The sequence below is a fragment of the Molothrus aeneus genome, chromosome 25 (genome assembly GCF_037042795.1).
Source record: "Molothrus aeneus isolate 106 chromosome 25, BPBGC_Maene_1.0, whole genome shotgun sequence".
In the NCBI taxonomy this organism is placed as follows: domain Eukaryota; kingdom Metazoa; phylum Chordata; class Aves; order Passeriformes; family Icteridae; genus Molothrus; species Molothrus aeneus.
The window spans coordinates 6,170,871-6,182,643 of NC_089670.1; the positions used below are offsets into that span (position 1 = coordinate 6,170,871).

Consider the following 11,773-nt stretch of genomic DNA (forward strand, 5'->3'; position numbering starts at 1 on the left):
ATAAAACAGGCAACTGTGAGTCCAGGGCAGGACACAGCCCTGCCCTAGAGAGATTACAGTCTCCATCAGAAAATACGCTGCAAATTATACATGGTGAGGCACAGACCTCAGACAAGCAGCAAGGGAGAACAGCTTGGTTTGGGAAGGAAACTAAGAGAAGCAAGTTTTAAGGGATACCTTGAAGGAAGACGGAAATAAAAATTAGGAGGGGGAAATCTAGAAATTTCAAGCACTGAACAAGGTAGGAGAGGGGTTGTACAGCAGAACAGTGGAAAAAGATGGATGTATACCAGATGAGATCCAGATGCTGAATTTAACCAGATCTTCTGGTACCTTACTTTGGGCAGGTCAAAGACTCTAAACACTGAATACTTAAAACCATAGAGACCACCAAGAAAAAATGAAAGACAACTTAACTGACCTCCAAAAGTTCCATCACCCCCAAATGAGTGCTGTCTAACAAAATGATCATCCAGCCAGCCTTGCTCCCAGCTCTCCATTATCACCAGCAGCTTATCTTACCTGTCACCAGCCCCTACCGGGTGGCACTGGGAGACAGGTGGGATGGGTGGTGCAGACAGAGCAGCTCCAGCACAGGATGCCTGCACTTCCCCCTTGAACTGGGCCAGTAGAGCAACTCCCATAGCAGCTCCTTGAGGCTGTGCCTTCATTGGCAGGCTCAGCCCAGCAGGAACAAGCCTGGAGGTGCAGCAGAGGCATCAGAGCGAGGACAGGGCAAGATGGAAGTGAGGCAAGGGCAGGGACAGGGGACATCATTTATTAGGTCAGTGGGCACATTCAGAAAAACTACACATGATTGCAGGCACATCAGGCTGCTTCAGATCTGAAATAGAAGCAATAATCTTAGAGCTAAATACAGACTGAGAATAGTTGTTCTGTGTTAAACTTCATTATATTAATTAGGCAGTTTGAGAGAAAGGGTGATTAGTTCCTGTTGATGAAAGGGAGAATGCTAGCCAGAGGACAGCTGATGATGTAATTTGTGGCACAAAGAGAGAGTAAGAGAGATAGGAATAATTATTGCCTAGGAATCTCTGGTGATGGCAAAAACCAGAATGTAATATGCAGTCAATATCTATGTGATTTTCTATCCTGGAGTCAGGAATTTTAGTACTTGGATTGTCTTTTGAAGCAGTTCGGGAGACCTTCCTTGTAGTTCAGGAGTGAGAGGTTGGAGATGGAGTGGCTGATCTCTTTACTGGGCATTTCTGTCCCTTATCAGTTTGTACAAGTTAATTTGAGGTGGTTGCCTGCAGTTGTTGCCATCAGCCTGCCAAATCTGTCATGCAAAGCACACAGGCAGGAGGGTGGTAGCAGGTCTCAGTCCGTGTCACTTAGAAATCTGATTCTGTTAAGCAGCTGTGGTTAATTGCCAGCACTTCTGAGCTCATCACTATCCCTTCAATATTGTTTCCTGTGCAGTGACAGTTCCAGAGAAATTATGATTTCCTAAGGACCTAAATTTTCACATAAATATAAGTTCTTAGAGAACTTGTGTAGAGAAGGAAATTCTGAAAGATATTTAACTCTACACCCATAAGATAAATTAATGTGAGGTGAGGTGGATTATTATTTATGATTACCTCATAATTTCTAAAATCTTCTTGGAAGACTGAATTACAATTTCTCAAGTGATTTGGTTTAGCAATGCTGAAAGGAATCTTTAAGGACAGCACTGTAAGAGTCTAGAGGCAAAAGAGCAGAACATCCTTTACTCAAAACACCTGTTATTCAAAAATGAAATAGCAATTTTCTCAAGTAAAATATGAAAATATGTCTCAAAGCAGTTAATAAACACAACATGAGATTCAATATGTAGTATTCATATATCTGCAAAGTAGGTAATTGTCCCAAGTGTTAATATTTTCAACAGTAACTGGAATTTTGTACTCTTCCACTCAGTTGCAGAGGTGCTGTAGGTACCTGGTTAACCCTGGAAAGCACAGACCCCTGAGCTTCAAAAACACATTGTAGTTACCTACAACATCTGAGACTCAGCAGGGAGTGAAAGGCTCAAATATGGGCTTAAAAGCACCAAATATACTCTTGCCCAGTCAATCTGTAGAAGATTCACACTTCTTACATGGCTGTGGCAGAGCCCAGCAGCCCTGTCTCTATGGTGGCATGTGAGATGTGTAGTATCAGGGTCTAATGAAAATCAAAGGGGAATTCATTTTAGTTTGTAAAATCTGTCTGCAAATCTAATTTTGACCAGCAACAACTTCAGCTGCAAAATTTTCACATGATTTGTACCAGAGGAATATATACTTTCATATATATAGAAACGTCCACAGACATTCTTTTAGAGAATCACAATAATCAGTATGTGAGATTTCAGTGCTCCATAGGCCTTCTGCTCTGAGGGGGGTGAATCAGACTCTACATGCCATGAACAATGAGAACCCAGTGCCTCACTATTGTAGGCATGTCTTGTTTCAAAACACAAAGGTTACCTAATCCAGGTTAAGAGAACTGAGCAACAAAGGAGGCACTCCAAGGCCACAGAGACTAAATGCAGTAAAAGGAGGGAATGGCAGGTCAGCCTCAGAGTTTGTTCCTGTGGCACAGAGAAACTGGATGAAGTTCCTTATAGCGAACAGCCAGGGAAAGTCCGACACTTACAGTGGATTCCAATGGAGACAGAAGCAGAAACAACACAGAAAAGGGCAATGTCTTGCCCAGAGTCAGCTCTGGTCTGTGGAGTACCTAAGCTATCATCTATGACATCATGCTTCTCTCTAACTTGCCACCTCTGGTTTTCATCAGCGTGGCTGAAAACTCTTGGACTGTTGCATTACTGAGGCTGCCCAAGCAGCAAATTCGCCCCATTCCCTGGGATGAGAGCACCTCCTGCAACCCTTCCCTGTGCTCTGACATTCCTAAACTCTTGACACTGCACTTTTGAAGTGAAGCCAAGCAAAGCCTGAGGCCAGGAGGTGCTGGGAGGGGGCACCTCTCTCGCTGGAGCCTTGCATGCGGTGTCTCCCCTGGCACAACAGCTCCAGCACCACACAGTTCAGAGCTGAGGTCAGGCAGAATTGGAGTCTGGGTAAAGAGAGGAGCAACATGAAAGCCTGGAGCAGCACAGCAAGTAGCAAGAAGTGGTGAACAAAGGGAGCAACACAGAACTCGGTCCTACTGAGGATGCTGTGGGAGGAAGAAAAGCTATGGTTATGGGTCTAGCAGGGAATGAATATGTTCTGCCAAGGAAAGAAGGTGGATGTCTAGGCCTGGTTTTAAAGGCATTAGCCAGTTGATAAAAACTTCTCAGAGAAGCTCACAGGGGCACTAAACAACAATAATTAAGGCTCTACATTCCCAGAGTCCTCTTTTTTTTTATGCTCTTGGTAATCCTGAAGCCAAGGGGACAAGGGAATGTAGCACAATGAGCTCCATGGCTGACAGACTGAGTAAATGTAAGAGTGTTCCAAAACTCAGAAAAAAGGAGCTGTGATTCCAAGCCTCTGAAGTGCTAAATCACCAAATGCAAACTACAGCAAGTTCCACCAAAAATGCAGCCATCAATACAACAGGTTGTTTATAACAAACCAAAGCTGACAGAATAAAGGATGGAGGTTGAGGGACGTCTGCACTGCATGCCAAGGTTTTTCTAAAAATATTGTACACCTGCCATTTGTTGTGCACACTGATCATATTTTGTCTATGACGTAGAGAACTTGTAGTTCCAAAGGGGATGCGGTTTATGTTCCTGAGTCTTAATGCTTTTTCCCTTCTGTAAGGCAAAACTCCTCACTAAAATAAAGCCAAGAGGACAAAAGTCATACAGGCACTGCCACGGTAACAGTTTAACTGTTCCTCTCACTGATCTTTGGAAACAGTCTCTTCAGCAGGATTTAAAGTTCTGGCACTTCAATTTAGCAAATTTTTTATGTAACTCATGAAGGGAATGCAGCCAACTCTGTACACTCAATTTAAATCAACTTGCTGATGATATAAAAAAGAGTGCTGAACCACCGGTTTGCTTCATCTGCTCCAAAACTACCAACACAAACCCTGAGGTATTTATTCCTGAAACGTTAATAGAACAGTCTAGGGCATCAGATCAGTACATGAACTCTGCTTTGACCCCATGTCAGTCCAAAGAGCTGATTTAACAACTCGTTGTTTGGTTACTTGATAGTTCAGAATGTAGCTGGGCTTTTTGCTCCCACAAGGCTTTTGCAGGTTGGGATGCAGTGGGAGCAGAGAGTGCAGCACTGGGGGATCATCTGTCCTGGCTGTGCACCAAGAGATTGTACAAGCAATTTTCAGCAGCTTTCTAATTTTGCATCATCAAAGAAGGATGATCCTTCCATGGCTTATAGAACCATAGAATGATTTGGGTTGGAAGGGACCTTGATAGCTCACCTAGTCCAACTCCCCACAATGAGCAGAGACAGCTTCAATTAAATCAGGTGGCTCAGAGCCCCATCCTCAATATGTATGAATTACCTGAGCCGAAATTGAGAACTGCAGAACTTGTACTCATCAACCTGCAGTGCCAGGCCCTGGACTCAGCTCCAGGGGCCCTGGAGAACAGGACACAACAAAGGAGCACTACTCTGTGAACTCCACCCACAATTCAGGTTTCCACAGCAGAAATAACCAGAGCAGTTCAAGTTTGGTGGCCATTACCAGACTCCTTATCAAGAGAGAGGTCTGTTCCCTACCCACAGAATGAACACAGTACAGACTGTAGTTGTCCCCTGAACTTTCTGTGCAGCCATACTGGAGCCTCTGAGCAACTTCAGGGATCCTAGAGAGCAATTTTGAAAAGTTATTGACTTGTGCTGAATTAAGTGAGCCCTACAGATCAAAGTACCTTGAACTTGTGCTTGGGTGGGAACCTGGAGTGATGTGATAAGAGGCACTAAGCAGCACTGAGGGGGTCTCATATTTCTACCCTTTCCTTCACTGTAAATTAAAGTAACTTTCCAAGGTTTAACCCACACTAGGAATTCTAAGGAAGTAAACTGCATGTTCACGTGAGAAAATACAAAAGAATTTGCACACCTGAGCAAATGCTTCCTTTTCCCCGTTATGTCCCTTTGATCCAAGCAAGTACATTTACCTGACAGCTGAATACTGGGTGTGCACAAATGACCCCAGCGACTGACCTGGCACTCGGTGAGAACAGAATGTTACAACGTGAATGTTTGGTCTCAGAAGTTTATCACAGAACCTCAGCAGAAGATAAATAACTGGGTGGCAGACTGAACACAAAGCAGGCATCTCTCATTCCTCTAAGAAGATTAAAAAATCATTCACGCTTAAAGGTTAAAAATCATTAAAGCAAAAAATCTCCACACTTGCATTGAGAGAACTTGAAGTTCTCTTTTTGACTTGTCTCCTTTCAAAGCACCAGAACTAAACCCTGCTTGTCAAATCTTTGTATTGAAAGGTGCTGCAAAAATGTGTGTTCCAATAGATTTTTCCTTGCACGGCCCATCAGACACAGAGGTGGTTGCAGTGGAAAGGAACACATCAGCCTGGGAAAAGGATAAGCTTGCTGACCTTTAAACAAATGATCTCAGTTTAAATTACAGGAATAGAAATATTACAGAAGACATGAAGAGTCTCCCCTGTCAGAGTTGCTCAGCCTCTTGGGCAGTTTAGGTATCGTGCTGTAAATAGTAAAACAGTAGTAAATATTAAAGTCTAGGCATTCATATAGGAACAATACACAGAGCTGGCATTCTCTGTTTTCCAGCAATTGATCCAGCATTTTTCTAATTCCTCTTAAAAGCAAAATCATCCACTTAAAATAAGGTACCAAGCGATGCACTTTTAAGTGCTGTCCGCAGCTGTGCTGTGAGCGGAAAGATAAATCAGACAGCAAACTCAATGAAAGGGAGCCAGTTAAACAGAGACAGATGAATGCCAAAAAGCCCTTTTGCTGCATTATTGCTTTTGAACTGGTTGTCATGGCACTGGAAATGGATACCACTATCAGCCTCCCACCTCTGCCCAGCCAGCTCTTCCCAGCCACTGCCAAAAGCAGAGAGTTTGCACTGCTGTGAAAAGCACAGGCTGCTGCCACTACGGCTCCACTCCCACCAAAGACAGGGGTGTGCATGGAATTGCACCTTTTGTCACATTAAGTGCATCCAACAAGAAAAGACTGACCTTTGGTCTCAAATTCCAGTGTCAGAACACTGAAGTTCAGGTCATTTTAATCCTGTGCTCTGTCTGTAGCTCACAACTTACTGCCAAGAGCCAAGGACTATTCACTTAGCACTGGGTCTCTGTATGGCTGGAGCAGCAATGGAACATAAGCTGACCTTTGTCAGATTTACACATTAATGCAGTTTCTCTTCCCTTTGACAATGTCCATTAGCAAGCAACACTATTTGCTGAGCAGGTGGAAAAGAGCAAAGGATTCAACTTCAAAATAGACCTGGAAAAACTGAGTTGTTCTGTCAGCCTCTGAATTATTTCCCCTCCCATTCCCCATTTAATTTTGAGAAACTATTCAGTTAAAATTCGTAAAATCTGCTAAAATAAATACCTTAGAATGTCACAGTGTAGTTGCATTACACTTCTCTTTTTAATAGAGCATATAAAATGCAAGTTTACAATAGCTTTAGTAAGCTGTAAATCACTTTTATTCAGTTTAGTTTCTGAGCTATTAATCCCTAATACAGAGGCAGAGTGCTGATTTGCTGGTCTAGGACCTCCCGAGAGCATAGTTCCAATAATCCTGATGACATGGAAAGGAAATGTTACTGAATCACCTGAGTCCCTGCTATTCACATCCCATCACCCCATAACTCAATGTTCACAGAGCTTAAGAGTCTTAATTATCAAGGAAAAAATATATAATACCATTTTGGCTTCAGTGAGCTGCAGTTATGAAAAACAAGTGTGATTTTTTCAAATAATTGCAGGCAAGTCCCTAATGAGGTTATGTACTTTGTCAGGGGTATTTTGGGTAAGGAACCCCACATGAGGTCCAGTCATAGAGCCCTTTGCTCCAGAGTCAGACTCTGGTGCATCACTAGCAGTGCCAGTGCAAGGAACACAGTGCTCAGCTCGTCAGCAGGACACAAAGAACACACACATCACCACAGCCAAGTAATTTTAAAGAATTTTAATACAAACTTAATATAAACTATTTCAGTCCCTCTTAACATGTAAGACACTGACTCAAAATACTTTTATACCTTTTTTCAAGTATTGCACAATGTAGGTACAAAATTAATATTTACGATTACATTTTCTTCCATAATATATAGCAAAAATCTTTAAACTTTTAACAGAAAATACAATTTGTGTTTCTTTTGAAAAAAGCAAATATTTCGTACATTTTAATTCCACCACTAAGGAATATTCTGTACACAACTTTTTTACTTTTTTTAGAATTGATGTCTTAAAGATGGATATCTTACAATTTCAGTAAAAAAAATACAACATGAAGCTGCTGCAGCTGTCACAGATCACTGTAGTAAAAAGATATAAATGCAATACCATGTTGTAGAAACAATATATATACTCTGATATTTTACAAACTTTGTACTAAATTAAATTATACAATTAGAAAAAGACCAATAAACCCACCTATTAGTGCCAATTTTTTAATACATATACATATATGTCTGAGCACACATATATATACACATGAAAAAATTAGCCACTTCCTTGCTATATCTTAAATACTGTAAGAGGCCATATTTTTGAGAGTATATTTTTGTAATGTACAGTCAGTATAAAATAATTTTGTGCTTGGTTGGCAAATGAAAAAATGATGCATGTTGTATTTATCTAACCAAGCCTGAATGTATTCATACTACAAGCCTTAAAAAAAATCTCAAGAGGTGGGAAAAAAGATACACCCTTGGGTACGTGCACTTCAACTTGTACAATAGTATTTACTTGGATTTCTCTTTCTGTTTATTTTCAGTTAGCCATAACTGGCTGGAATTGCTGGTTAGAATACTGCATGTTGTTTAAACTAAAATTCAAGCCATCCACAAAAGACTTCTCATTTAAACCTCCATAGGCTGCAAACATATCAAAGGCATTACTGTACTGGAGAGGACTGAGGTTAAGCGGGCTGTCACCAGGAAAGATGCTACTACCTTGACCCTGCACACTGGGGACAACGAACTCCTTTGCGTTAGGAGAGAGAGCAGAAGTCTTCTGCTGTTGCTGTTGCTGACTGCCTAGGCCGAGCCCATAAAGAGAGTGCATGGAGGAGGAGAGGGATTTCTGCTTCAACAGGTCATTGACATTCAAGCCAAGGTTGGTGGGAGAGGTGCGGGCGACCTTGTTGCCACGGCCGCTGTTCTTCATTTTGGTTGAGCCAAACTTGGTGGCAGCAAATGTGGCAGTGGTGAAGGTTAAAGGCTGAGTAGACCGGGGCATGAAGGTCGGGCTCACAGCAGCTGAGTGACCAAAGGGAGGAGAAGGAGAACTAGACACTGAAGATGCTGGGTCACTAATAGGCATGAACACCTGGGCCTCGGGGTTAAAGCTGTTCTTGATTTCCTTATCCAACTCACATCCATTTTCATTATCATCCACATAAAGCACTTTCACTGGTCCCTTTTCACCGATTTGGTATGAAACCTCAAATGGGTCAATCCAAACACTAAGATCCTGAGGCAAGTTGCCGCGAACATCATCAATGTCCAAACCACTCTCTTTGGATGCTTGTTCTATGACTGGGTCCACTTTCTCCCCTATATGAATACATCTAAACCCTGATCCTTTGTATGGCTTTTCTGGATACCAGTGCCCTTCATACTTCTTTTTCAGAAGTCTTTCAAGCTCTTCACCAAAAATGTTGACACGTCGTCTGGGAAGCTTATTGTACAGATATGAAATAATAAAATTGAGTGCTACTTGGATTTCAAGCTGCATAGCTGCTGTGCCACAGAGTTATAAGTCTGTTTCAAAACCCGAAGAAGAAAGTATTCAAGATGCCACAGGGAAACAAAATTTCATTGAAAATGCTGATTCAAGTTGATTATTGTCCTTCACCTTGAGTGCTCTTGTTCCTTTAAGAAAAGAGAAAAGCAAACACATCCAAATAAGAACAGTGTAAGATCAAGTTCCAAGGCCTATTCTTTTAGCTCCATTTTCTGCAGAAAATAGGTTACTTTTTAAGTGAAAAAATGTGCATCAAACTATTTCTGTTCCTGCCTGCAGAAGGTGAGGATGTCAGCTCCACTCAGTGTGACTTACAAACAACACTAGAGAGGATAGGCATGTGTTTACATATGCAGCATGAGGCACTTCCAAATCACGTGAGCTGCGTGTTTAGTTATTCACAAAGCAGCAAGGATAATTTTAAGACATCACAGAACTGCCAAGAGTGTCAACAGTTCAATTATCAACCTGTATTCAGATGATTTATAGTACTCAGCTGCAAAATTTAGTACCAGACCATTAGTTTAGCCTGAAAAGTCTTAGTCCAAGGGTCATTTATCACTTTAAAGTGACAAAAGTGACTATAACCATAGGCTGCAGAATTATAATAATGTTAACAGTTGCTTTAGATAGTTTCTTACAAATAGCTTAAATGATGCAACATTTAAGTCCAAGCAAATCTCCCTAAACTCTGCGCGAGTGAAATGATGCAAACTGAGAAGAAAATGTCTGCTGTGCACATCCAACAGTTCACACTGAAATGCAGTCAGCACATACATAATAGCTGCCCGTGTGTTCTGTCACAAGGGTGGCCAAGACAGAGAAAAAATTGTGAACTAATTATCATTCTTCAAATTATTCTCTATTTTCAGATGCAAGATGCAGTTATACACTCAGCTGTATTGCACTGTCTGTAACTCAGATTTCACAAAGTTCCTGGGCTAACCGGGCTTTTGACAGCCTCAAATCAGATTGCCTTTCTCCTTCTCCATGACTCCATTTTATCTTTAATGTAAGATATGGTTGTCACCACTTCACAAAGGACAAAAGAGAAATTTAGCTGTCTGAAGTTAGAGAAGGGACGAGAATCAGGCATTAGCACATGAACTGCTAACACAAATCCTGCAGTACCTTGGTGTAAACATACACACACACACCACACACCTTTGTCAAAAGGATCCAATGAAACAAATTATGGGGATCATTTTTGGATCAAGTTAAAAGCCCAAAGAGAATTTCAATTAACTGTGGGCTTTTCTGCACTGCATCACTAAGAACAAAATTTAGCATAGCTGTCACTAAAGATTAGAGAAATCAAAGTTAAAGGATTTTGACATGAACGATGTGACTACACGGCTTTTTTATTTCTTGCTTCAAATAATCTCCTTTTAAAGTCTGGAACCCTATTTCCAAGCTATTCGTGTTCTCCCCAACATGGTATGGGAATAGTTTGAAAGGCTACGTGTATGATAAGGCGACCTTTAAACGTTTGCTGGATCAGCACCGGGTAGGGATAAGGAAAAGATCAAGGGCAAACAGAAGATATTTACAAAAGGGGCACAATCAGTACCGAAAAGCTGATTGGGTGGTTCAACGGGGCATTCAAAAATGATTTATTAATCCATCTGCGCTGTTTCACTTCCCTCATGTCCTTTAAGAAAGGAATGCTCCTTTCAGAGCGCACCAGGCTGACGCTGTAAATTTCTCTTCGCGAAGCAGATCCACGGTACAAAAGTAGCTGATCAAACACACTGGCTTGATCATTTCGAACTTGTTCTTTTTATGTATTTATGGGAAGACGGCAGTATTTCTGGAGGATCCGAGCCCATACGTGGCCCAGTAACAGCGCCCTGGCAGGAGCCTTAAGCAGTGGGAGTTACATAACCAGGCAGTCGGGTCTCATTAGATTTCTGCTCACAGCCCTAGAGCTCCGGCGGCAGCAGGAGGAGGAAGAGCATTTTCTGAGCCCGTAGGAAAGCGAAGGAGGAAGAGGAAGGGGGATATCTGGAGGGCAGGTGGGGGTTGCAGGGCTCCTGCCCTGGCGCACAGTTGGGCAGGTCCCGCCGGGCGCTGCCGGCGCTCCCGGAGCGGCCCAGCGCCGATTACTCAGCCGGCACCGCTCCCTCCTCGTCGCGAGTGCGGCCAGGGCGGCACAGGGGGAGCGACCCCTCACAGCCCAGCCGTGCTCTCTCTCCTAGCCCCTTCCCCAAGGAACCCCGGCACCCACCGGGTCCCCCCTCGGCACCCCCGGCACCGCGGGGTGGTGATTGCCTCAGCACACCCCGCCCAGGAGCCGAGACCGGGCTGTGCTGCCTCAACCCCCCGCACGCGCTCCCCTGCGCCTTACGGCCGGTACTTACCCAGGGGTGCGGGGGTAGTGCAAACAGTTCCGGCGGGGGTGTGAGGGTGGGGGCTGGCGGCTCAGCACCCGAGCCCCATCTCCGAGCGCCGGCTCCCTCGGCGAGGATGGGAGGGGAGAGGATAGAGAAGAAGAAGAAAAAAAAAAAAAAAAAAAAGGGAGGGGGAAGGGTCGAAAAAAAAAAGGGGGGGAGGGAAGGGGGGGGAGGGCAGTGCTGCTCACACCCCCACGACGGGCGCGCGCGGCCGCCACAGCTGCAACCCCTCTGCTTATGCTCCGCCGCCTGCCGCGCCCCTACTTATACCCTCCCTTGCCCCGCCCACGGCCGCCCCTCGCCCACGTTCCGCGCGGCCACATCGCCCAAGCCACACCCTCCAGTGACTAGCGTCCGGGTGGCCCTGTCCCCAGCTGTCGAGGCTCCGCCCCCTGGCCGAGGCGCTCCGCTGCCTCTTCTCCCCCGCCCCCCCACCCGCGGTGCGGCGCGCAGGACCACTCTGACGTCAACGCGCTGCTCGCTTCGCA

General features: G+C 43.9%; 1 protein-coding gene across 1 annotated transcript; it reads right to left on the reverse strand.

Annotated features, from left to right (window-relative positions):
* Positions 1–7,096: 7,096 nt before the first annotated feature.
* On the reverse strand, positions 7,097–11,391 carry TOB1 (transducer of ERBB2, 1). Its single transcript, XM_066565727.1, has 2 exons — positions 11,253–11,391; positions 7,097–9,020 (listed from the first exon to the last, which is right to left on the reverse strand). The coding sequence occupies exon 2, from the start codon at positions 8,881–8,883 to the stop codon at positions 7,918–7,920; it is 966 nt and encodes a 321-aa protein (XP_066421824.1). The 5' UTR covers positions 8,884–9,020; positions 11,253–11,391; the 3' UTR covers positions 7,097–7,917.
* Positions 11,392–11,773: the final 382 nt, after the last annotated feature.

Excerpts from the sequence above, each read along its gene's own strand:
- TOB1 (XM_066565727.1), bottom strand. The coding sequence starts at position 8,883 with ATGCAGCTTGAAATCCAAGTAGCACTCAATTTTATTATTTCATATCTG.